Source organism: Nannospalax galili, unplaced genomic scaffold, assembly GCF_000622305.1.
Source record: "Nannospalax galili isolate Female #2095 unplaced genomic scaffold, S.galili_v1.0 scaffold543, whole genome shotgun sequence".
Lineage (NCBI taxonomy): Eukaryota > Metazoa > Chordata > Mammalia > Rodentia > Spalacidae > Nannospalax > Nannospalax galili.
In genome coordinates this window covers 4,980,962-5,008,506 of record NW_008352270.1, presented here as the reverse complement: position 1 = coordinate 5,008,506, position 27,545 = coordinate 4,980,962, and the positions used below count along the sequence as shown (strand labels likewise).

General features: G+C 41.5%; 1 protein-coding gene across 1 annotated transcript; it reads right to left on the bottom strand.

The window, feature by feature from the left end:
- Positions 1 to 559: 559 nt before the first annotated feature.
- Fh (fumarate hydratase) lies at positions 560 to 27,545 on the bottom strand. The gene is made up of 10 exons (XM_008849181.3): positions 27,387 to 27,545; positions 19,996 to 20,130; positions 16,517 to 16,627; positions 14,992 to 15,168; positions 12,798 to 12,980; positions 10,032 to 10,197; positions 7,657 to 7,860; positions 5,512 to 5,639; positions 3,528 to 3,681; positions 560 to 761 (listed from the first exon to the last, which is right to left on the bottom strand). Exons 1-10 carry the CDS (start codon positions 27,510 to 27,512, stop codon positions 619 to 621), a joined length of 1,527 nt encoding a protein of 508 aa, XP_008847403.1. The 5' UTR covers positions 27,513 to 27,545; the 3' UTR covers positions 560 to 618.

The window sequence follows — 27,545 nt, the reverse complement described above, 5'->3', positions numbered from 1 at the left end:
AATCCTTTAATTTCTACAGTTACATAGAAAATGTCTGAAACTATAACAACATGCCTGTTCAGTATTAAGAAATTTTAATGTAGTCAGGTGTGGTGGCACAGTCCTGTAGTCACAGCTACTCAGGAGGCTGAGAAAGGAGGACTGCAAGGTAAAGACCTGCCTAGACTCCACAGCCCCTCTAAGGAAACCTGAGCAACCTAGTGAGGCCTCATCTCACAAAAAGTAAAAAGGGCTGGGCCAAGGATGGATCAATGGTGGCATGTTGAGCACATGTGAAGACCTGGGTCTAATCCCCAGTACCACCACACATCAAAGTCATCTCTCATTGAGTTTCAGAACTTGCTTTACCCTTTTATTTAAAAAAAAATTTATTTTTAAGTGTATGGGTGTACTGATTACATGTATGTGAAAACCAAGTAAAAAACAATTTTACTTTACACTTGTTTGGTTTACTGTGGACACTGCACATCCTGGAGCTTTACACAAATGACCACATGCTCTGACAGGGACTGGGTCTCCTCTCAAATGGATCTGGTTTCTCTGAAGAAATACAAAGGAGTCTTGTTTTTTAAAATTTTATATATAGGGTTTCTTTTTTTTATTACAAATTCATTTAAATCACTTTGGACCCAGCATGTCCTTAGGTTTCACCCACTCATCAAACTGCTCTGCTGTGAGGTAGCCAAGTTCAATAGCTGTTTCCTTTAAGTTTGATCCTTTCTTGTGTGCAGTCTTGGCAATCTTTGCTGCCTTGTCATAGCCTAAAGGGAAAATTGAGAACAAATATTAAGAGGGGTATTTTTCCAAAACAAAGGCAATTATCACTGCTAACTTGATATTGACGCTCGGAACCTCTTACATGACAATATTCCACTTTCAAAGATATGTAAGAGTAAATACATTAATAACTGTCATTTCTTATATAGAACACAAACAACCTTGGTTTTCCTAAGGGAACACAGACTTAAACATACCTCATTTTCTGCAAGATTGGTTCTTAAGTTGAAAATGCTCAGTAATCCAAACACTTTCACAGAGAAATAAAAATTTTAAAATATAGCACTAAGATATAAAAATTCACACCTGGGTGTACTGTTCAAACAACCAACATGCTTAATCAGTAATAACTATATTTCTAAGGAAGCACTAAGCACTCAGATGCTGAGAACAGGTGGCTGTGGGGACCAGGAGGGGGGCCCTCCTCGTGAGTGGAGAGCAGCCAGACTGAGGACAGTCTTCCCTAAGGCTGCTTCCCACAGTCCTCTCTTCTGGACTCTCATCACAATGGCTGCCATTTCCTGGTTCTGCTGGACATTACAAGGCCAGGGAGGGAAAGTTTTAGCAGATATACTTAGATAACAGGTCACAGGGAACCCAGACAGGGTGGTACACACTTATAATCCCAGCACTCAGGAAGCTGAGGCAGAAAGGTCACGAGTCCCAGGCCAGTCCCTGACTCAAAAACAAAGCAAAAGACCACAGACCATGAGCATATGGCTTACTTCAGAGTTACCTACTTTTTAAATAAAGGTTGGCACTGGGCAGCTTTTAAGGTTGTTTTGATTAAAAAAAAAAAATGTCAGAAAGTGGACAATGAAGCTGAGGAGGGAAGACTCAAGACCAAAGCTTGGGAGGCTGCTGAGGCAGGAAGATCATCGGCCAACAAGGCCTAAGAACATCAGTCAACAGGGCATTACGTGTCTGTGTGCAACAATAAACTAGCTACAGCCACATTGGGCCCACCTGACTTCATTATTCAGCTGAATCTGTGAATTTTAATATGCTGAAAAGGATGTATAGTAACCAGAGTTTTCTGAAAGAATTCTCACATTAAACTTTCGGGCCAACCTGTCTTTTGTACTGTAATGTGAATGATGACGTTAAATGTAAACATCTATGCCCATCCTATTTCCTTCAAGTTCCACAAACACTATGAACAACTAACTAGTCTGCTGGGTCCGGGCACAGAGGAACCCAGGATCTAGAAGCTTGGGCAGCTAGGGAGGTGGTTCGGGCCCACGTCATGAGGCACCACCTTGGGTAGATCTTACCTCACACTGACTCCAAGACAAATCTGCCAGTTACCCTGCCTAGAGAGTATCTCTAATTAGAAGTTTTGGCACATGTAAAGATCTGATGGAAATATTTCTCAAGTGAACCTTTGGGGTCCCCTTTGTACCTTTCCAGCTGAATATTCATGTGTAATGATTTTAAATGAATTGGACCAGTATTAGCATCCTCGACAGTATACCAGAAAACAGGTATAGCATTGAGTCTAGAGCTACCTAAAGATGAAAAGCTCCAACTTTGTAAAATTGAAAAACCAAGAATAAAATCTGCCAAGAAATTCAGGCTTACAGAATGCCACTACTGTAACTGTTTCATGCCAAGTGACGGCACTGTAACTTATTCTGAAACAGAAAAACCAAAGAAATCAATTCGGCAGAGGGAAGAGCACAAAGAAACCAGATGACTGTCTCAAAGCCTAGACAGCTAGAATAGCCTCCTTGATCACTGTGGTCAGCCTATAATCCAAGTCTGTACAAGCAAAGAGTTACAGTTCTGGAAAAGACTTGGAACACAAGAGCATGCTTTTAGACAAAAGATTTACATTTCCCTCCCTTTCCCTATAAGCAACAAATATGTTGCCTTTCTCTTTTAATTAATCACATCCAGTATCTGAATCGGATTAACAAAACCAAGGAAAGACAGACACAAATGGTAATCCAGTGGCGCCACCTAGTGACATTACCACCTGAGGGTGTTATAACCTCCCCAGGTGTTTGCATGCAACATTTAACATCGGGCTCCATTAATACTACAAAGGGGGACCTGATGACCTGGGTTAGATTACCAAAATCCACATGATGGAAGGAGACAACTGACTATTGCAAATTTTTCTCCGGCTTCCACGGACATCCCATAGGACACATACGTGTACAGAAATAAATGTAATAAAATTTAATTTTTTTAAAAAAAGAAGAGTTCAGTCATTCTAGGCATATATACGCACGAGATCCTGTCCCCCAAAAAGTCAGGTGAAACTTCTGGGACAACAAGATGGCTCAGTGGGTAAAGGTGCTAACTACCAAGCCTGAGAACCTGAGTTTGATCCCCAGGACCCACATGGAGGAATCAGAGCCCCCCAACCCCAAGCACATGTGCACCTCAGCACAACCCTGGTCCCCAACATCCACACACAATAAATAACATATATATTTTTAAATTTTAAGGTTTTCTTTTTTTTTTTAACATTTTATGTATAAGCGTGTTTTGCCTGCATGTATGTAAGCATATCATGTGTGTGCAATGGCCACAAAAACCAGAAGAGGACATCGAATCTCCTGGAACTGAAGTTATGAACAGTTGTTAGCTACCACATAGGTGCTGGGAACCAAACCTGAGTCCTCTGGAAGAGCAGTCAGAGCTCTTAACTGTTGAATATCTCTCCAGTCCCTGTCTCCACCCCTGTACCTTCTCTTACTTTAAAATTTTGTATTCAAAATGACATTACTCCTGAACCTTACCTATATGAGGATTAAGAGCGGTCACCAACATTAGAGACTCGTTCATTAGCTTGTTGATCCTTTCTGTGTTGGCCTGGATCCCCACCACACAGTTTTCTGTGAAGGAAACAGAAGCATCCCCCAGCAGCCTGGCGGAGTGTAACACGTTCTTAATCTGTCAGAGAGAGGAAGACGAAGGGAGAATGATAGCTGAGGCCATGTTTGTTTTGTTTTCTTTGGTCCAATGACATCTACCTTTGCTGCTTCACACTGGATATACAAGTTGACAAGCCATGCAGCACTATACCCAAAGACCAACAAGAAAGACATTATGAGCTAAGGAAACAAAGCTACAAACCTAAAAATGACAGAAAAGACATAAAAGGAAATAATACAGGAAAGCCCATGGTGAAGAGCAAAAGAGGGACATGGAGCGTGGCAGCCACAGTCAAAGAGGAGTCCACTCCGCTGGAGAACTGGGGAGCCCTACATGTTGGAGAGCTGGACAGCCAGAGGGACAAGAATATGGGGGGGATGGGGGGGCTAAGGGGCAGAGGCCAGGACCTTCACAGGTGCTTGTCACAGTTGCTAAATTTTAGAATCTCCAGTTTTAGGCTTTAGGAACAAATATTCTACAGTTACTTTAAAATAACATCACACAATGTATAAAGTCAGTTGGTAGGTTTGGGCATTTGTTTCTACAGAGCAGTATTTTCTATACATGCCTTTGGTCTAAAATCCCAGGAGGGTCTAGAAACTTCCACCAATGAATTCTAACAGAAGAAACTAGAGGCTAAAGTTTGGTTTGATTCTAATGTCTTTACTGTAAGGCAACTATCTTGATTTTAGTTAAAAATTTTTCTCACTTAGGCGTATTTTCACCCTCTTCTTCCTCCCTCTCCCCAGGCTTGGCTTCATTAGTCTGGCTTCTTCCAGATGCTGTGGAAACAATGTGTCCACTCATCTGTTCTTCCTTCATCTTTCCACAATAAATGATAAAAGCCAACAATCAACAGTCTCTATACACTTGTACATGTCAGTCAGCTGGTGTTAACTGTTCGGAAATGGCCTTTAGGCAAAAGAATACAGATCTGAAGTCTAATTCGGCCTGTCTTACCTACCAGTACTAACACAGTACACACTCCATGAAGGAGGGAAAAAACAAAGAACAAAGAACCAAATCCCAAACCTTGTCTCGTACAGTGGAACAGAATGAATATAGTTCTTATCAGGCAACTGCACATTCTTACCAAATTATCCTGCATCCTATACCAGCAGAAATAAGCCTCCGGTGTGTTTCTGATAGAAGGACTAAGCCGAGGCACAGCTTCCCTGTCTGAAGTTCAGGGACCTGCACACAAGATGACACTACCTTGTTCCATCGTTGCAGTGATGAAGGAAAAAGAAGTGTGGTGACACTGAATGTTTCCGAGGTACGTGGAAAAGGCAAAGGGGCACTAAGGAGCGGGGCAGAGAGAGCTGAAGAAAAGGAGGGACGGCCAGTGTCAGTTAAGAGAACGGGATGCCCACTGGATGGAAAAGGTCACTGATGATGGAGAACAATGCAGACACAGGTGGAGGGGCTGAGGCTGGACTACAGTAATCAGGTCATAAAGGGACAGGCTGGTCTTCCCAGACCAAATCTGAAGGAAGCAGGTGCCAACGAAGCCAGGAGACCGAGTTGTAAAGGAGTCGTATTTTCTAAACTGAGGAGACCTGAACTGCTTTCCAGCTACTGGCATCCCCAGTGGCAGGGACAAAGAAGAAACCCGTCTTCCGGGTTTCTTTTTTCCTACCCAAGAAAGCAACCCATCAAAACACCTGCACTAAATGACTAAATTCCAATATCCAGGATTATTCCTCTAACAAAACCATAAACTTGACTTTTGACTGCTATGTAAGCCACACAATCACCTACTGTGGAAGCTGCAGAAACCTTCATTAAAGACAACAGTGATGATTAGTTTTCAATTGAAACATGCTAAAAATCCAATTTAAACCTTACCATCATTGGTTTAAAAACATTCAACTCAAAATGTCCATTGCTGCCTCCAACAGTAACGGCCACGTGATTCCCCATGACTTGGGCTGCAACCATGGTCATCGCTTCACACTGAGTAGGGTTCACCTTGCCTTGGAGAAAAACCGGTGGCAGAATCTCATCACACATGCAGTTTTACATCAGCAGTCAAAGAAATCTGCTCTTATCCAATTAAGACGTACACTAAAGCGTGGTTGACTGAAGGAAACAAACCAATCAAAGATCCTGGTTTGGTGGTACAGGCTGCAATTCTAGCTATTCAGGAGGTACAGGCAGGAGGATTCCAAGTTCAAGGACTTTCTGAGCTTCAGAAGTTCAAGGCGAGCCTAGGCAATTGGGTGAGACCTCTCTCACAATAAAGTCTAAAGAGTGCTGAAGATACAGCTTAATGGTAGAGCACCTGCCTAGCATGAGCGAGGCTTTAGTTCCATCTCCAATATCATACACGCATGTGCACACATATACACACACACACACAAAGACAAAAGACAACCAAAAAGGTGTAGCCACACAGACTCACTCAGTGAGTAACCAGTAAGATCCCCATCTATATACAGTTCCCCGTCTTTCTGGCTTTTATTCCTGTGTATGTGCTTAGGCAACCAGGCACTAAATATATAATCAGAAGGACATAGACTACCCTTCCAGGGTCTGGCAGCCAAGAAAAGCACTGGCAATTTCAATAAATAGGGGTACACACAGAGAAGCACAAGCTCCTAAGGGGAGGCTTCCTGCTAAGCCGGAACTCTATTTACCACTAAGTTTCCAGAGCTCCACCTCCCAGCACCGCTCTTCTGACAAGACCAAACTGGAACCAAGCATGGTGGATTCCTCCAGCCAGTGTAAGGTAGCATACTGGGAGGCATACCTCCTTTATCTGGGATGGTCTCTCATTGTTTTTTTTCTTTTGGAGACAGGATCTCACTAAGTAGCCTCATCTGCTCTAGAATACCATATGCAGCCATGGCCTTGAACTCATATAATCTTCCTGCCTCAGCTCCCCAAGAACTAGGATTATGGTCATGTGCCACTACACTTGGCTCCATTTCTCTTTTTTTAAAAAAACTGACTTATTTTTATGTGCATGAGTGTGTTACATTCATGTATACATGTGCACCACAGGAGTGCAGTGCCCACAGAGGACAGAAGAGGGCATTAGACGGCCTGGAACTAGAGTAACAGACAGTTAGTTATACTGCCATGTCGAGCTAGGAACAGAAACCAGGCCCTCCATAAGATCAGTGAGTGCTCTTAACCACTGAGCCATTTCTCCAGGCCCTTCACTTTTTAACGTATTTTCAGTTTACAATCAACTAAATCTGTATGTCATTTTTCAACACAAAATACTTAAATCAAGATCTCTTATTCTAGGCATATCCAGATTTAAAAACCCAGTGAAGGCTTTCTCTCTCACTATTAAAATTCACTTTTTCAGTTTTAGTACAGTTCTATTGGTCTACAGAGGCCTTTGTGACTCTCGATTCTGTTGTATGACATATGCCAATTTCCTATCTAATATGACTAATTTCCTATCTAATCTGTCTTTACCAGTAAAATGCTGAGTGGGTAGAACACGGTATCAGGATATTTGTCTGAAGTCAAGTCAACTCATTAGTCACTCCTTAAACGTCTATTCACACAACTACATTCATTTCCCCCATTGAAACCAGTGAGTATCGTGTCTACTGAACAACCTGGAGAAATCCAGGCTCCGGCACCTTGCTACTTCTCATACTTAGGCCCAGAACCCAAGGCAAAACATGAAATAAGTTTGGAACGACTCAGACTTATTCAACCCGCTGCTCACTTTCACAGCCTACTCTAGAATTCTCGTGGCTCCAGACTGTGAAGGCTCCAACATGTGTGCTAATGTGGGAATCAAAACAGATGGGCAGCACATGCTGCTGATTCAGAGTCTTCTTTCCTGACTGGCTGTGATATTTCTATCAGCCCTGCTTCACGCTGGTGCACGTGGACACTGAGGAGCACAAACATATTCCTCAAATGTCCCCAACTGCTTTGGGGATCACAGGGGACATGTTCTGTGGTTGAGAATGCCTATGATCTAGTCAAAGTCCAACTCCTAGCATTGATTGCCTACATGATTACCTGGCATGATACTGCTCCCTGGTTCGTTCTCTGGCAAGATCAGTTCTCCCAGACCTGACCGAGGACCAGAACCCAGAAAACGAATGTCATTTGCTATCTTCATCAGACTGCAGGCTGTGGTGTTCATGGCTCCACTGAGTTCAACCAGAGCATCGTGAGCAGCAAGAGCTTCAAACTTATTTGGAGCAGTGACAAAAGGCAAGCCTGAAAGAAAGAGACACAACCTCTGTGGGGGACAGGGAAGACTGAGCACATCTGCCTACTCAGCAAGTTGAACAGAAAAGTTCCAGTATACATAAAGCAAAACAGAACAGGCTGGCTATGTGATTCAGCGATGTAATGCCTGCCTATGTGTGCAAGGTGCTGAGCTCAATTCCTAGTACTACAAACTATTCATAAATAAGGTAAATAAGCACAAACTCTTAGTTCGGGAAAAATGCTTAAGAATTAAGCCATGATGATATTTAAGGAGTCCCAAAGGACTTCTGAATGCTACCCTATAATAAACACACGGGTAAAATGTCTGACTACTTGTAAAATGTCTGACTACTTGAGCAAAGATGAAACCTGTGGCATTCACTCTGCTTTTGTCCACTCCTGTCCTGTACAAAACTTTTAAGTCCTTTGCCCACTCCACCCCGTTCTACTTGTTCCTCTCACCAAGGGTCACAAAAATCCTAGAAAAAGGAGCAAAATGAGCTACAAAGTCTCAATCGATCTTGCCCATGGGCAACAATTTTTAAATCTATGTATTCTAAGTCCTAAGAATATAGTTCTTTTGTATTAAAATATGAGTTTTAAAAAATCAGCTAGAAGGGCTGCAGAGATGGCACAGCAGTTAAGAGCACTGGCCACTCTTGAAGAGGATGGGGGTCTGGTTCCCAGCACCCACAATGGCAGCTAACAACCATCCTCAACTCCAGTTCCAGAGGATCCAGTGCCCTCTTCTGATAGCCATAGGCATTGCATTCATGACATGGTGTACTTACATACATGCAGGCAAAACTCTCAAACATACAAAATAAAAATAAAAAAATAAACAAAAATCAGCTAGAGAATAAGTTAACTGTGAGTGCTCTGCAGTGAAGGGACATGGAACTCCAGCCCTACCACCACACACACAAGGCTCAGGTAACATCTCAGAAGAGGGGGCAGAAATAATAAGAGCTGGAGGATGGAGAAGGTTCTGTGAAATGCTGTCCTCTGTATATGACATGAACTCACAGCAGCTGTGGTTATCTGTTTTACTGTGGACTCCCTTCTTTCCTTCCTTTTTCCTCTCTTTTTTTTCTTTCTCTTTTTCTTGTTTGGTTTTCAGACAGAGTCACCCTGTAGCCCAACTGATCTGGAACTTGCTACGTAGACTAGGCTGGTCCTGATCTCACAGTGATCCATCTGCCTCTGCCTCCTGAGATTAAAGGTGTACACCACCACCACCACCACACTCAGCCCAGCTATGGTTATCTGAGTAAGACCTGCATAAGTTTAAGCCAGTTAAAAATTCCAGCATGGATCGAGGGAAGGGCTCCCAAGGCCCCACCTCTAGCTGAGGAGCTATCAGCAGCTGATGGCCTCTGTGGAAGGGAGTCACTCTTCTCTGTGGGGTGGCTCCCAGTAGGTTATGTACACACCAGTGGATGACCCCACACCTGTGCATGTACTGGTAGCACTAAGCAGACTCAGTGGGTAATAAAAATAAAAGAGGACATGAAATTTGGAGGCAGGCATGCTGGGGGCCTAGAGGAGGGAGTGGGAAGGAGGGAGCAATATAATCAAGATACACTATATACATGTATGAAAGTTTTAAAAAAAAATTGATGTTTTCAAAATCAGCTAGTAGGCTACAATATGCATTGTGTAATAATCTTGACCTAACCTTCTGTAGCATCAACACTTTAATCACGTTTTCTAGACACAATGAGCTGGCTCAAACAACAATAATAGCAATCGCTACTCAGACCATTGTACCCTACTTGTGGGAAGACAAGATTTCAAAATGTTAACACAAATAGATCACAAAGCATGACACAGGGAAAATGTATGTTTACAACACACTTGTCATCTGCTAAGTTTCTCAACAGTAAATTTGTTTGCCTTCTTTGGAAAATACTTCAAAACAGCTTTGAAGGGGGACCACCTGAATACTATCAGACAACAAATAAAGCTACCAGGTAAGTTTTAATTGCATGCCCATTGCAATCTTATATGGAAAGCTTTAAAAAGCAAAAGGATTAATTTATTAACTTCTGAAATGGTCACAAGCCACATTTGGTGGGAAAATATCACTCCTAAATTACAGAATTCAACACAGAAACATCTAGAAACAGGCAAGCCAGTATGAGGAAGAGTGAGCAATAATTCATGTGGTCACCAACCTGTGAGTGAGGCCACTTTTGCAGCAACCTTTTCTGCAAAGCCAATTCTAGTGTTTAACCCGGTGCCGACAGCAGTGCCTCCAGCTGCGAGCTCGTAGATTCTCGGCATGGCAGCTTTAATTCGCGCCATCGCATACTGTACTTGTTGAACATAACCACTGAACTCCTGAAAAAGGAAAATTACAATAAGAACACATTTCCTAATGGCTTACAAGTTACTCTAATGGCATTAAGTACAAGCTTTTAAAAACGCATTTCGGAATACTAAATCATATGCTACTCAAGTGGTATTTATGCTGTTAATTCACATGATAAAGTGAGGGAACCCGGGAAGGTCTATAAACCCACAAGGCAGGACAGTGCAACTAGCAGCATGCAGTTTAGTTTGTTTATTGTTTTAATAGAAAGCAAAGAACAACATATGAAATAAATGGCTTTTTTAAAACAGGGTCTTACTATGTAATCCCACTACTCAGGAGGCAGTCAGGAGGATCTCTGTGAGTTCAAGGCCAGCCTGGTCTACATAGTGAGTTCCAGGACAGCTGGGGCTACAGGGAGACCCTGTCTCAAAAAGACCAAAAAAAAAAAAAAAAACCACAAAAAACCTGAGCAGCAACCTGAGGATACCTCACAGGGACTGGAGAAGCAAAGTGATTCACAATACAAGGAGGCAAGAGGAGGAGGACCACAGCTTCGCTGTGCATGTTAATACTATCAACGTCTCCCTGGTTCCCAGTGTGATACAACCACACAGTCTATCATGTTTGAGCATTGAAAGGAGCATTAATAATTACTCAAGGACAAAACCCTTATGCCTTCTGCATTTTATAATGGACCTTATCTGGGTAAGCCAACATACAATAATAATAAATCTTTTCTCCTGCCTGAAAACACTAAAAATCTATGAATACTTCTGACTAGAATTAGGATTTTGTTATATTCTAAAGAAAAAATTTTGAAAGGTATTATATCTGATTTGCCCAATGTTAAATCAAGTGTTCTTTTCTACTCAAAGAATTTCACTTTATGAGATATGAAAGTCATTCACACAAAGTTACACACACACACACACACACACACACACACACACACACACACAACCTAGCTGCATGCACTTACAGGATGCATTTTTAATTGAGGAAAACTGAAAAAAATTGAAGACAACTGCAATAAAAGCAAATACACTATTTCTAATCACGTGAAAAAGGAAACAATGTTTCTCACACTACACAGAATGATGATTTCACATAGGAAACTCAGTTCTGGCTCAAATTGTCTTTAGCATGGTGGTTTTCAATGTAACACACATACATACAAGAAGGCAAAAATTAGAAACCAGGGGAACAATAGATTGAAACACACACAGTTCTTCACTGTTCCTCCTTAGAAATTATGCACAGTACAGAGAGCCAACGATGCAGGGAAAAGGCCTGTAAGAGGCAACTACTCCAGCGGGCTCAATTTAGCTCCATCACTGGTTTTTAACTAAGCCTTTGCAGTGTTCCTCATTCGTTCTGTAATAAAATTGCGCTAAATAATCAAGTTTTATTTGGTGTTTTCCATCATCTACACAGAACTGAGATTCTGTCCAAGGAAGTGGAAGCCAAGTTCTCACCCTCACCTGTTGCCATGAGACTATTGCTTGATATGGCTATCACTTGATGCATAAATTGTACATATTCTACCTCCCAAAATGTAGCATGAGCTGAGACAAAAATTGCTTCATGAATTTCCTTGTTTCTTTGCAATGCACATTACTAGATATCCCTTAAGTTATTGATACAGAACATAAAAATATCTTCTGACATGTAAGAGAAAATAATCTCTTTTGTATGTGGTCAAGATAATTTTAAAAAGATCTGCCTCACTTAATTACTTTTAAAAATTAGCTTTAATTAAATAACCTCCCAATATAGAGTAAGAGAGACAGATGAAGCAATCGTGATGGTCGGTTGATGAAGACAAAGATGACGATGACCACTCATGTGTCTTCCATGTGCCAGGCATGACTTCAGGCACTCTGCTTAGTCAGCGTGTGAGTGCCTCACAACCATGCAGTCTCCTTATTCTGTAACTCAGAAAACTGAGGCACAGCAAACCAAAATAACTTTCCTGAAGTCACATAACTGGCATACAGCAAAGACTAGAACCCTCAGCAGTCCAATCAGTCTGGCTCACTGACCGTATGCTATGTTCCTAAGTGGACACCATAAAAATTATTAGCTGGTTGTGACGGCTAATCCTGGTTGTCAACTTGACTGGACATGGAATTAACAGAAATGACTTACTTGATTGGATCATTTGAAGATGGAAGACCCATCCTAAATGTGGGCGTTGCCTCTTAATGGCAGCCCTGCATAAAGGAACCCTCAAACAGGGAATTTCCTCCATTGAACTGGCCTCTGGCCCTGTCTGTGGGGCATTTTCTTGATTACTGAGTGATGTGGAAGGGTCCAGCCCACTATGGGCAGTGCCATCACTGGGCAGATGATGCTGTGTTGTATAAGAAAGCAGGCTGAGCACAGGCCAAGGGAGCAACTCAGTAAGCAGCGTTCCTCCATGGCCTGTGGTTCAGATGTAAGCCAAATAAATCCTTTCCTCCCCAAGTTGGTATTGGTCAACATTTGTTTTGTCACAGCAATACAGAAGCTAAGATACTAGTTAATTCAGAAAATCACTAAATGTAGTTGTTATAAACTATTTTGAGGGTGAAATATTAATTTGTATCAATTCCTAAATTGAATAAAATTAGTCCAACTCCTGTACCTGCCCAAGAGTAAGCGGAACAGCATCCTGCGTGTGAGTCCGCCCGATTTTGATGACCTGTGCAAACTCTTTGGATTTTGTACTGAGAGCATCGTGCAGCTTCTGCAGTCCTGGTAACAGAACTTCATTAACTTCCATTGCAGCAGCGATGTGCATTGCTGTAGGGAAAGTATCATTGGAGCTCTATGGGAAATTTTCAAAAGAAGAATAAAGTGTTAAGGCAGAGGTAAAGAAAAACTTGACTACTTCAAAAACACTCACTAAACTATTTAAAACTCAGTGTATACAGTACTCAATACATTTATGTATGGAAAGTAATAGGTCACGTGGTCAAGTAAAAAGTAATCTGGTTTCCTGTATGAAACATATTAGGACAATATCACATACAAAGATATGGAACATAATACATATTATGACAAAGCCTACTAAATCCATTACATATTGCAGATGCTCCCTAGTAAGAGACAGCAAAACATGGGCGTTAGCAAGCACATCTGAACGCGGCAATACATATCTTACAATGCATTCACTATTTCAAAAACCACTTATTTATTAAACCTGAGGAAAATTCTGTAAAGTAGAAAGCCAAAAGCCAAGCACTCAAAAAGATAATGGGACTTGCCAAAGTATCTAGAACTTGTGAAGCCAGGCCTGATCAGGAAGTGTACACTTGGTACACTGTTGGCTCTGTGCTTTTAAGGTGTGATATAATTTAAAAAGACACATTCCCTGTTCATGTATTTCAATTGCTTACTATTGAAAATATCAAAGCAGTTACAAAGCAGAATGGGCAGTCCAATGACCACTCATGTATCTATCACCTAAATTTAATCATCAACATTATCCAATCTTGTGTCACCTGTCACCATCCTGCTCCCTCATCCTACACCACAGTATTATTCTGAAGATTTTAGACTATACTATAAAAAAAACATATTCAAAAGCTTTAAAAAATCCTTTATACAATGAATATAAAAAGGTTTGCTTTTAATACTTAAAAATACACTAAGGTAGACCTAACACTCAGATTCTGGTCTCCTTGAAGAATGACTGCTTCTAGGGCCAGAGCAGAAAGGATATGCCTTCACAGAGAAAAGAAAAAGACAGAAGCAGACCTCCAAGACACAAAAGTTAGCTGAGTAGGGCTCCCCAAACTGAGACCATCAAAATGACAATATGAATAAAGGAAACTGGGTGATAACTGAAAGAGTAACAATCAACCACAAATTTATAGTGACATACATGACCAATTAAAGAAAGAAATTCAGGAGAATAAAGCTTCCTTACAGAAAAATTTCACTTAATGTAAAAAGGGAAACAGGAAATCATTGAAACAGCATAGCAGTGGGCAGGTGGAACTCAGTGGCAGAACACCTGCCTAGCAAACGGAGGCCTCAGATTCCATCCCCAGCACCACAGACAGCCAAAACACATCATAAAACAAAACAACAGCAAAATACCACAGCAGTAATTACTATAGGTAAGAGCCATAGATAAATGCTTTCTCTGTTTTAAGGAGAAACATTATTTTCATAGTCTCAAAGTAACTCTGCAAATTCTGTGGTGATTCTAACACACATCCAAGAGTTTTTGATAGAACCGAAGCTCAAGCCAGGAATGGAGGCAAAACAGTGACAAATATGGCACAGATGACAACAGTAACTAACGAATGCCCTCAGAAAAGATGTGTCCTTATGAAGGAGACCCAGCTCCCTTGCCCCCTCCCCTACAGAAGGACAGCTTGCTAGGAAAAAGCCCTCTCCAAACACCAAATCTGCCTGTTACAGTTTTGTTATAGAAGCCTCAAGGAACAGAGACCAAGAAACCATCACAGATTAGAAATACAAAGAAGACATGACTAAACTCAATGTGCAGGCTGGACTGGATCCTCGAAGAAAAAGGACATCTCTGGAAAACTGAGGAAATCCTAAAAAGAATCCTATTGTTCATTTATGTCCTAAAAGTGATTTTTATGACATTTGAAACAAAGTCAAGATTCCTGAAAGAAATACGAAACTTCAAAGTCTTCTTTCCACTGAGGAACATAAGCTAAATAAACCGCCCTTGTCAAAAAACTGTACACTGGCCTTTCAAGAGCAAGCTCCAGGATGCTTCTCAATGTGCACTGGTTACAGGAGAGAACACGGGCTTTTACTAAGGTGCTCACTGGTTATAGGAGACAACACACACCGACCTGGCTTTTATTAACGTGATCATTGGGGTGCACTGGTTTCTTACTGCCAAGTTCCCCGCCTAACATTTCAATGGCTCTGTTGCTGATGACTTCATTCACATTCATATTTGTCTGGGTTCCTGATCCAGTCTGCCACACCACAAGAGGAAAATGATCATTCAATTTACCTTCAGCTACCTGTGGAGAAGAAAACGTCTTAAGTATCTTTAAAATAAGAAATATCAGGTATCTATTTAGCTATTTTAATCAACCATGATTAAGTAAAGTTCCATTTATAAAATTATTGTTGATTGTTTCATATAGTTCACAATTGTAAATTTCTGTAGCATCACTTTTTTCAATCACAGATACTAAGTGAAATATTACATATTCTGAAAGGTATGAGCGTTCACCGGCTTCCGATGAACACTGAATGAAAGCTGTCTTTATCTTTCCCCACTGACTCCTCTGATAGAGGACCACCTAAGCAGGCAAAGGCGTTGTCTTAGGCACATTTATTGTTGCTCAGCAGAAACCACCAACAGATGTTCTTGCCACAGTTGGCATGATACAGAAGCAGGAGCTCAACTGTGAGCTCACTGCCAGCCATGTCAAGCACAGATGTCCAAGAGTAGCTGCCAAGCTCAGAAAATAGGCACTGCCGGGTCCCCCCTAGTTCTGTCAGATTTTGTTTCTTGATTTATTATTACTCGTGTGTGTATGTATCTCTGTGTGTGTAAGTCAGAGAACAACTTTGTGGAGCTCTTTCTCTCTTTCTATCATTACAAGAATTCTGGAAAATCACACTCAGGTAGCCAGGCTGGTGCGGCAAGCACCTGTACCCACCGAGTTATCTCACCAGCCCTCTGTCAGATTTTGTATGAAGTTTCCGTGTTAGTTTTTAAGCTGTAAGCTTACAAAAGGGCAGGCACTTAACTTCATTCTGAAATGGTTTTAACTTAAACAGAATGCATTTGAGAAGTCTACTAACTTGAGGAACTGTTCACTTTCTAGGTCTGATAATATAGGTGATGAGACAGAAAATGGTAACTGCCATGTAGATCCAGTGCTCAGACCACTTGCTTGTCAGCGTCTCTTCCAGTTTCTCTCCCCTGCAATGGGGGAGGGCAATGGCCCTCCGTCTCTGAGTTCCCCCTTCAGATTCAACCAACCACAGAACAAAAATATTTTAAGAAAAACTAAAAAACAAAACTGCAATTGTACCAAATATGTACAATTGTACCAATATGTAGATTTTGTTTTTGTTTTTTTTGTTTGTCATACTGCCTAAACAAAAGAGCTTAACAATTCTTTGGGTGGCATTTATATTGTATTAGCTACCATAAGTAAGCAAGAAATAATTTAAAATACATGGGAGGATGTGCACAGGATCTATAAATATTACACCAATGAACTTAAGCATCTGTGGATTCTGGCATCCAATGCAGGGTGGGGAGTTACATGTATGTACATATGAAAACACACATCTTCTGTTGACTTTCTTTTTCTAAACAGCCATTACGCGAGCATGCCCCCCACGTCCTACCTCATCTGCTGCCTTCATTATTGCACTAGCAATCTTTGGATCAAGACCATAATCCTGGTTTACTTCAGCGGCAGCTCGCTTCAAAATGCCAAAGGCTTTAATAACAGGGATCTAAAATCAATCAGAAAAATTCCTTAAATTTGCAGTGTTAGATAAGCATAAAAGTTGTATTATAAAAATGCAAAACTGTTGGTAAAACAGTAACAGCACTGTGGTCTCTCAAAAGTTTAGAATACAGAGAAAAATTATGTTAAGTGTATAGCGAACCAAGCAAAATCCTGAGGCTTCATATACATGTATGCATATGTACGTCTAAAACATACATATGCACATGGACATACTCATACAGCTACGAATCCAGTAACCATACTTCATGTAATAAATTATAAAGTATACATGTTTATTTCACACAGTACTTTTTTTTTTTTTCTTCGTCTTTTTGAGACAAGGTCTTCCTATAGCCACAGCTGGCCTGGATTCACTATGGAAACCAGGCTAGCCTTGAATCCGCCTGCCCCTGCCTGGGATTAAAGGCATGTGCCACGACCCCCAGCTCATACAGTAAATATTTTAAGTAAATGATATTCAATCATTTCCCAGCAAGAGTCATTCTTTCCTATCACTGGATCCCATGCTTCATTATTTTAAACTCCACAACAAAAACAACAAAGAGCAGGGCATGGTGGCCCATGAGAAGCTGAGGGATGGTGGGTTTGAAGCTAGCCTGTGCCACGGTTAGACTGTCTCAAAAGAAAAAAGAAAGATCAGTGACATATTTAACTTCTAATCACTTATGATACTCAGTTGCTGATTGGCTACTGTTTTACCCCAATGTCTTAAAACTAAAAGTCTCATGAGTAAACACTTGACACTTAGTAAGCCACAAAATTTCTCTCACTTTTTAAAATATAAGGTTCTATAGACTTAGTAATTTACTAACTTCTGATATAATATATTCATTTCTTAGTATGCAAATATTTTTATTTTCTAAACCAAAACACCTCACCACAGTTTAAAAGGATAAATCAAGTAACTTTTGATGAGATTTCAATTTAATAACAACTTGGCTTTTGTCAAACAAGTGAATTATGAGTTTTTGTCAAAATCAGTAATAGAGAATGAGGCACAGATCTTGCACAAAGAGAAGGAAGAAAACAAAGAATTTATAAAACAAAAGCTACACTTCTCAGAGAGGATCAAAATGGAAAACAAACAAACAAAAACCACAGAAAAGAAAGGAAGAGGTACTTAACCCACAAACCCAGATAAAAGTGTGTACAGGCTAAGGGACAACTGAAAACACAATTTATATTTTGAATTTTAAGTAATTAAAATTAAAGTGTCGTCTTCAAATAAAATGAAGGCAAATGACACCTAACTGAAAAGAAAACACAATTTATATTTTGAATTTTAAGTAATTAAAATTAAAGTGTTTTCTTCAAATAAAATGAAGGCAAATGACACACAGGACTAGAAACTAGAAGGTTCTTTCCTTTGCTGCTGTTTTGAGACAGGATCTCACTATCTAAGCCAGGCTGGCCTGAACACCTAGGTAGTTCATGCTGGCCTCAAACTTTGCTACCTTCCTGCCTCAGGACCCCAAGTGCTGGGATTACCACCGAAAGCCACCATGCTCATCTAAGAAGGTAAGAGTTTTCAACATGAAAACAACTGGAGATTTAAATTCCTACTAAAACGTACAACTTTATGACAGGTTGAACTACAACTGGGGTCCTAACCAAAGATCAAGCAGCACAACTCTGAATGGACTGACCAGCCTAGTCTTTACACACCCACTAAAATGAAAATAGTGAGAAAGTTCTGTGACACATAAAGACAGAACAGCACTGGGTCTCACTGAGGAGAAAGGATTGTCAGTCCTTTTTTTAATTTTTATTTTTATTTTATGTCTATGAGTGCATTGCCTGCCTGTGTGTATGTAAATGTACCTGTGTCGTGCAATGTCCATGGAGGTCAGAAGAAGGTGTCCCCTGGAACTGGTGTTATGAGCAGTTGTCAGTCACCTTGCGGGTACTGGGAACTGAACTCAGGTCCTCTGCAAGAACAACCAATGCTCTTAACCACAGCCATCTCTCCAGCCTGGATTGTGATCGTCTTAACTTACTCACATTACAAGTTCAGTCTCATCACCCTTGTGCCCTCTCACTAAGTTCAAGTGTAGAAGTTCAGAATGGTTTGGGCTGTTATTTTCCTTTGGACCTCAGGTACAAAAAGCTGGGTTTAATCATACTAAGCTCAGGGCACACAGCCTTTTTCCCATTTAACAAAACTCGGGCTAGTAATAGAGATGAAGTCAAGTGTGATGAAACAGAGAGCCTGAGTGTCACTTTTCAGGGGCATGGCTGGGCTCTGGAGCAGCCAGGCTTCCTCAGAGTCACACAACTTGCTGGTTGAGGCAGACAAACACAAGTCAGGCTCATGCCCACCAGGTCAGCTGCGGCTCACTTCCTCATTCCCAGAAGCTGAATTAGGAGAATTATCTGGGGCTCAATCACTACCTTTTGCCATCCTAACAGGTAGTCAGACCCTATGTTCATCTCCTTGCCAAGTACATTATTGGCACACCATTAAGAGATTTTCTTTGGGAATTTTGCTGCTGTCATAAAATTCTGAAAATGAGTCAAGTCAGTATGGAGGCTTTAAAATGAGTTAAAATGTGGAACTGAAGTTACTTCAGAGAAAAAGCTTTCTGAGGAGACAACTGGTAAATAGCACCTCATGGGACACATCCCAGCTACCCCTAGGCTCGCTGCCCTACCCTGCATTCCTGCACTCGCTACTTTTCATACTCCAGCTGAACTCCAAAAGGGTAAGAAACAGATTTCACCAACTCTTTCACCTCGACATCCCTGAAATCAAGATGTATCCTACAATCAGTGGCATACCACACACCAGCTTCTTTTTCTCAGTGGTACATGTTGGTACACCTTCCAACTCAGAGTATCTCAGATTTAAGGGAATGTGGCAGAAAATTTTATTATTGTATCACTTACATGAAACTGGACCAACACTCACATTATCATATAAATACTTTGAACAATACTCTGATATATCCGTATACTTTGCTGGAAACTGAATGCATGATAGAAAGTATACAATTAAAGAAAAACCTAAGTTTTAAATCAGCACAAACAGAAAAGGAAAGATAGAAATATTTGAGTATTGAAATAAAATATGGTTCCCAACTGTGAAATCCTAGCAAAAATCTATAAACTCCCAGAAGTAAATCATTTAATTAATCACTGCTAAAAACCCCAAATATTCAAAGTTAAAGCTCAAAATAACAGCATTCTGAAACCTTAATAAGTTCTTTGACATTTTAATAATAGCTTTTTATTCACAAAACTGTTTTCTAGTAACTACATTTTAACTCTCAAATATTTAAAAAGTAATGTGATGTCTGCGAATAGAGCCTAGTTCACCCCAAACAAGCCAGCATTCGCACAAAAGCCACTTACTGGCATGCGTTCTGTTGGACCTCCGATCTTAAAGTTCATTGTAGACCTCACCGTCTGCGCACCATAGTACTTATCGGTTGGGACCTTCAGTTCACCAAAGGTATCATATTCTACACGGAAGGAATTTTGGCTTGCCTAAAACAAAAATAAGAAACTGTTTCAGCTTGAAAAAAACCAGTATCAAAGCAAACAGAACCTTATCAGCTCTGAGAAGAAATTTTGCCAAGTATTATAAAGACATAAAACTCCGTCTTAATTGCCACTCTAGTCCCATTTGCAGCTTTTTTAACATTCCTGTTTATTGATGCAGGTGTTAAAGACAGAGTGTACAAGTCACACATTACTCAAATTATAAATACAAAGGATTTTGAAATATAACAGGCCATTTCCATGTGAGGTGTAGGACTATTACTGGTTAGGATTTCAGACCTAACTTAATGTTTCTTTTTTTGGGACCTCCTGAAAACAATCTAAAGTGAACACTGAGATTTTTAAGCATCTATTTAAGCAAAGCTAAGATACAGCCTCCTATCCCTCTTAGTGAGACAGTACAACAGAGACAGTCCAGGCTAGGGGGAGACACCTGCCTCTTAGCCGTGTTGCTTCTGCAAGTCGGCTCTTCTCATCTATCAATGAAGGTGAGGTGCAGAGGAGAGATGGGCTACATCACCTCTTCATCTTTTAGGGTTATGGTACTGAAACCATTTGAGATTCTGAGGAAAGCTATGGGACATCTCTCTAGAAAAACAAACATAAACATGTACATATACTCTTCATGTGCGTTAGGGAGCTTACACCTTGAGTTTACACCTAAGCTGTCACCTAGAGGAAGATCATGGGCTCAAAGCTTCTAGTGGAGAAGCTGGGATTCTACCTTGTACATGAACTTACACCAATAAAAATTAGTAACTGCTCAACAAATATTTTATAACACTATAAAAGCCTAGCTATAAAACAGTAGATGCTTGAAATTTACATGTGATCCATTCATTAGGGCCACTTCAGAGGGATACTCAGAACTTTAATATATGCATTTTGTGAGGCCGGAGAGGTTCATGAGTAAAGTGGAGGACCCGAGTTCTGGAATTCTGATCCCCAGCACTCATACACTAGTCAGATACAGCAGCCCACAGCTGTAAGCACTATAGGATCAGAAACAAGAGGACCCCTGGGGCACTGATGGGACTGTTAGTGCAGCCCAAATGTAGGCTCCAGGTTCAGTGAGAGTCTTAAAAACAGTGGAAAGCTGCAGAGGACACCTGATGTGTCCACACAGGAAAGCACGCACGCGCGCGCACACACACACACACACACACACTCTCACACACAAAAAGCCAAGTATTCTGCATTAATAATAAACTAAACGTCATCAGATGATGTCAAAAGGATTTAAGAATTCCTGTTTTAACTGCTGGTCTTCTCCTAAGACTATATAAGGTTGTAAAAACTCTGTACTACAAAGGTTGCTTTGAAAAGAAAAATTATCACTGTCATTTACCACAGCCCCATACCTAAAGGTCCGCAGAGGGCTGGCTTAGAGCAGGGGAATCAGTGGCTAGTGCCTCATCCAACCTGAAAGAGCCCCAGGAGCTGTTCTCCAGTCCAGCCTTAAAGGGGACATTGAAAGAGCAAATACCTAGCAAATTACCCCAACAGCAAGGGAGAGGTGCGGTACAGAAACTCTGCTGTCAGTCTCCAAAAGCCATGAGGACTCACTTTCCTATCATCACTTCTTTAAGCCAAGAAACTGAGATGGCAATGGCAATTTCCAGGCAGCCCTCAAGTCCTTCACTGACACCTCCATCTTGTGAAATAAAAGGGGCCAAAGTGCAGTAAGGTTTTCTCCAGTGGAGTTCAACTACAGGGACACTACTGTTCACCAACTTGGCTCCCACACTGTACCAAATCTCAGGTTTTATCTCTGAAATGCATAAGTATTTTGTATCACAACCTTTGTTTTCAATGTCTTATAACATCTTTATGTTAAAATCCACTTTGGACCAAGTAACAAATGACAACATGTGGTGGCTTGAATGAGAAATGTCCCCCATAGGCTTAAGTATCTGAACACTTGGTCCCCAGGTGTCAGCACTGTTTGGGGCAGTCATAGAACCTTTAGGAGGTGCAGCCTTGCTGGACGAAGCACATCACTGGTGGTGGCCTTTGAGAGGTCACAGCCTCACCCCACTTCCAGTTCTCTGCTTCGCTTTCTCTGCTTCTGAAGACGTGAGCTCTCAGCTTCCAGCTCCTGCCACCATGTCTGCCACTTGTGCCAGGGCTCCCTGCCATTGAGGACTGGCCGTCTGGAACCAGAAGCCAAGATAAACTCTTCCTTCCTTGAGTTGCCTTTGCTCAACAGAAAAGTAACTAAGATACAGCAGCAGCAGCAGCACACAAGTACTAATCCAGGGAAACAGTACCTGGATACAGGGTGATTTTCACCAGTGGTTTGTGAAATCAAATTTCAGATTTTAAATTTCTATTAATCACCTGTGCTCAAAATTACCAAATTTATCATTAAACAACAATAATTTATCTCCTAAACAACACATTACTGAACATTTAAAATCAAAGTTACTTGAAGAAAATTCCTTTTAATTACATCCTTTAGCTTTAAGGACAAAGTTAATTCAAAGTCAAGTTTGATTGCTTCAGGCTGTAGCTCAACACTCAAGCACTTACTTCCCTAGCATGCAAGACACCTTTTGTTCAAGCCACAGACACAAAAGTAGGGAAGAAAGAAAAGATGGACCTAAAGAGGGGAGACGGGAGAGAAGGAAGGAGTTAGGGAGGAGGAGGGGGAGACAGGGAAGGAGGGAGGGAGGCTGAATCAAATCCTAGGATTTTGATATCCATAATCTTAAAAGTACAGGAGTGAATTGTACCTGAAATCACAATCTCAGAAGACTTCAAAAATCCACTTCTTTATAATTATTTAAAAAAAAAAAAACAAGTACGTAACAAGAACAAATACTGCCATACTCAGCTAATAAACTTCCAAAAAGCTAAGTTTCCTATCTTCAATGTCACGATAATATACTCAACCTGATAGGATCTATAATGACCAAGGAGACAGGACTCTAGGCACATCTGTGAGGGATTGTCTTGATTAGGTTAGTCTAGATGGGAGGACAACCTTAACTGTGGGCACCGTTCTGTAGGCTGAGGTCCTGGACTGATACACTCTGAGCTCCACCAGCATGCACCTCTCTGCATTCTGAGGACACAGAATGACAGCTGCCTCAGATTCCAGCTGCTAAGCCTTCCCTACACAAAGGACTGTACCTTGAACTGTGAGACCAAAACCCCTTCCTTCCTCCAGCTGCTTTTGTCAGGTATTTTGCCACAGCAGTGAGAAAAGTAACTAATACACCAGGAATTGCACAGGTTGAACAAACCTTCAAGATAAGAAGCAACACTCTCAAGTGCTCCGCAAGGCTGTGTATAACAGATGTGAAGGAGGCTGGGTGTGGTGGCACATGCCTTTAATCTCAGCCCTCAGGCAGCAGAGGCTGTTAGGCCTCTGTGAGACTGAGCCCAGCCTGGTCTACTTAGCCTATAACTATAGGCTAGCTATGGCTACAGGAAGACCCTTCCCCCCTCCATCCCACAAAAAAAGAAGTAAAAGTAAAGGGTTAAAATCTACCTGTAGCAGAAGTCAGAGTGTGTCCCACAAGGCTGGGGCAATAGAAGCCCACACAGAATGTTTCATGGAGTATGAAAAGTCTTTACATGTGCTGCAAAGATCTGAAGAAATGCAATTTTTAAAAAATGGAAGGAAAAACAGAACAGAACAAGGGATGTGTATATTTGACTTAAGATAGCACTTTGTTCAATAGAACAAAAAATTAGAATTGAGGAGCATTTATATTCTGCCAGAAAGTACCAGGTGTTAGAGAAAAAGTAGCAGGAGGTGATGCCCTTGGGCTCAGCATCTGCTGGGTAAGCAAAACCCAGGTACATAGCTGGCAAGTTTCTTCAGACATGCCTTACAATGACCTATGAAGAAAATGTCATGATGTACATAAACATACAAATGTACAAACCTGAAACCATAATCTCATGACACTATGTATATGCTGTGTTCTCACACTTTCATTCTGTTATTCTGCTACCTATTGAAAAAAAAATACCAATCACTACCCACTACCCTGATTTCACCAACTACAAATGAGTCCACCTCAGAACTGAAATCACAGTATTATACACATCACCCAGTGACTTAAGTAAGAAACATGGGGACTCACCTAAGTTAATGAAAACATTGCTATTGATGCCATCATGGATGTAATTATAATTTAAATTATCATTTTTGTAATTTATTATTATAAAAATTTGGTCCTTTTGAAAACCACACCTTTATATTCCATTATCAAGTAAAGAAATTTCCAGGACAAGACAGCTGCTGCTTCAGGAATTACACCATGAACCAGCTAGGCCCAATGCAGGCACAAAGTCCCAACTTCCCAATGGTTTCTGGGAGATGTGTTTACTTATCCATATCTTTATCTCCTGGGGAATAAATGGGTAGTGTCCAGCAGTCACTATGACACCAGGTGTGGTACCAGGTCTAGAAATGCTGTCAACAACCACTAACCCCAAGGCCCTCAAGAATTACAAAGGTAGTCTCATAATGTGTTGCACCAGTATAGGCCAGAAAGGCCAGCCAAAAAAATACAGGCCTTAGGCCTGGAAGACATCCCATGCAAATGCATGGATAAGAACATTTCCTAAAGAACAGGTAAAATGCTCCCCAGAATGTTGGTCTGAAGTGGCTTAAAAGTATTTCCATTTTCAGCCAAGCATGGTGGTACACGCCTTTAATCTTAGCACTTGGGAGGCAGAGGCAGGTGGATCTCTGTGAGTTCCAGTCCAGATGGGGCTACAAGGAGGCCCTGTCTTAAAAAACCAAAAAAAAAAAAAAAAAAAAACCCATTTTCAACAAAACCCAAATACTTTCTCATATAATAAAGACTCAATAGGTAAAAAGCCAACATTAGATTTCACTGTAATTTGAGTTTTCAGTTTCTTTCTGAAAATCTTTCTGGTTCTAAAACATAGGATGATCACCAAGTCTCAAAACAGGCCAATATACAAGGAAATAGTTTATCGATATCTACATTGTGATACAGAAAGAAAAATTTATCTTTCCCCAGACTTTGTGGTCATTCTGAAGATCATTAAAAATATGCAGGCATCTCAATCTACAACAGTACCAAAAGTCACAGCCTGCCTCCTCATTATCCATGTGATGCGATTTACACACACACACACTCAGCTTCTTTGCTTATTTAATCTTATTTTTGTGTGTGGTGTGTGCAGTCACATGGGTGTACAAGCTCTTGCATAAGGCGGCCAGAGGTCAGACACCCTGCCTATCATCCTCTGCCTTATTCCCTGGAGACAGGGTCTCTCACTGAACCTGCTGGCAGGTAGCAATCCCCAGTGATTCTCCTGTCTCCAACCCCCACCCCCTCAGCACAGGTTACAGAGGTCCCACCCCCTCAGTACAGGTTACAGAAGTCCATGCCCAGCTTTACATGGGCTTTGGAGATTTGAACTCAGGTCCTCATGCTTGCATAGCAAGCACTGTTAAGTCTCTGAGCCATCTCCTAAGCCCCCCATTTATTTTATCTTTGCCAGTAGTCTCTAAACTCTAAGCACATATGGACTATCTTATTTACAGGGTCCAAAACAAAGAGAAAGCATTAGACATATGCGTCATATTTTCTTTCACATGACGCATTTTAGATGAACTTTGAAGTGTTCTTTTAAATAAAAGATAACTCAGCACTTCCAGAGCTGTGGGAATTTTTCAACACTGGAGAACAAAATCAACAGACTAGTTGGAAATGAGAGAGGGTTAAAGAGCAAAAAACGTCCTTGAAACCACAGAAAAAGAAAACTATCATGATTGTTTTCAGACATTACAACCCTAAGAAGAAGATAGTGATTTTTTTTCACATTTGCCAAAATATAGATGCCAAAATTCTCCATCTTTCTGTTTCCCTAAACAGATTTAAAAATTTTTATATGTTTGAGGGTTTTCTGCGCATGTACATATACGATGTGTGTGCAGTGCCTCTGGAGGTCGGAAGAGGGTGAAGGAGCCCTTGGAACTGGAGTTTTGGATGGCTGTACTAGGAACTGAACCTGGATCCTCTGCAAGAGTAGCCAGTGCTCTTAATCTCTGAGCCATCTCTCCAGTCCCCCTAAACAGATTTTAAAACAAAAATAAACAAACCACTCTTCTTTAAAAGAGTCTAAAATGCACTGAATTACTAAAGCAGACAGTTCTAGGACACTAACACCCTGGACTTTGTAGCTTTATGTATAGTGATGTCATCCAAGTTAAAGTCCATAGAACGTCTTGGTCCTTTGAAATACTCTAGAGGAGGTGGATTTAATGAACACACTGCGGTGTTTCCTCATGGTCACTCTGACTCTGTAATTATTTCAATTTACATGTGGAAACTGAGGCAAGGGACAATCTGCCTGAAAGCAGAGTAGGAACAGAAATCACACCTCACACTGCAAAGGACATGGAACACCTGAGAGATCCACGAGGAACTGCACTCTTCCTAAACTACTGACTTCTCAAAGTTTTCCTAACATATATTACCACTTAATCCTTTCTAAAGCATGAATTGCCGAAGGTGGCACTCTAAACAGCAAACAGTAAGGACGCATGCCGTACCTTGGACTTTACTCTTTAAATTCCTTAGCTGTCTTTCTAACACTGATTTAGCTAGCCTCTGGGCCTATCCAATCTCTTCAGGGATGTTTAAAAATACTACGTCCACATTTATGAATCGTAAAAGTTGTGGAAGAAAACACATGCAACCTCATAACCTAGATAGACAACATCCTAAGAACTAAAGCCTTTATGTTCACAAGACTTCGAGGACCAGAGAGCAGCAGAGTGCAACTTGGTGAACCACGAAATCAGGGGCGAAAGACGCCTAGGGAAGCACCTAATGTCCCACCAGCCAGACCCTGCTAAGGGATAGGAGGGGGTTGCCCCATCACCCCAAGCCCTCATCCATCTCTGCATCTCCAACACCCGGAATCTTCCTGTATCCCTCCATCTCCTGTATTCCCTCATCCTCTTGCATTCCCGCATCCTCTTCCATCCGTTATCCTCCTCCATGCCCAGTTTCTTTGCCAGAGGCGGTGCCCCAGCCTCAGCCAGCCCGGAATCTCCCGAAGCCATCCCCGCATCTCCGCTCACGGCCTTCCACCGAGGCTCAGTCCCGGACTGGAAGCGGCGGCCGCAGACGCGGAGCTCAGGCCAGGCCCGGCCCGGCAGGGAAGAGACACCGTGGACGCACTCCGGCAGCCCGCGGGCGGCTGAAGGTCACCCCGGGGAGGCCCGGGCGGCCCTTGCTCACCATGAGGGCGGTGTTCGGGGGCCACAGCGGGAGGACGGCCGTGCCACCCGAGCCCGGAGCAGAGGCCGACGGCGGGGCCCGCAGCAGGCGACGCGAGCGCGTGAGGATCCGGAGTGCACGGTACATGGTGCTGCGGTGCGTGGGTGGAAGGCTTGGAGC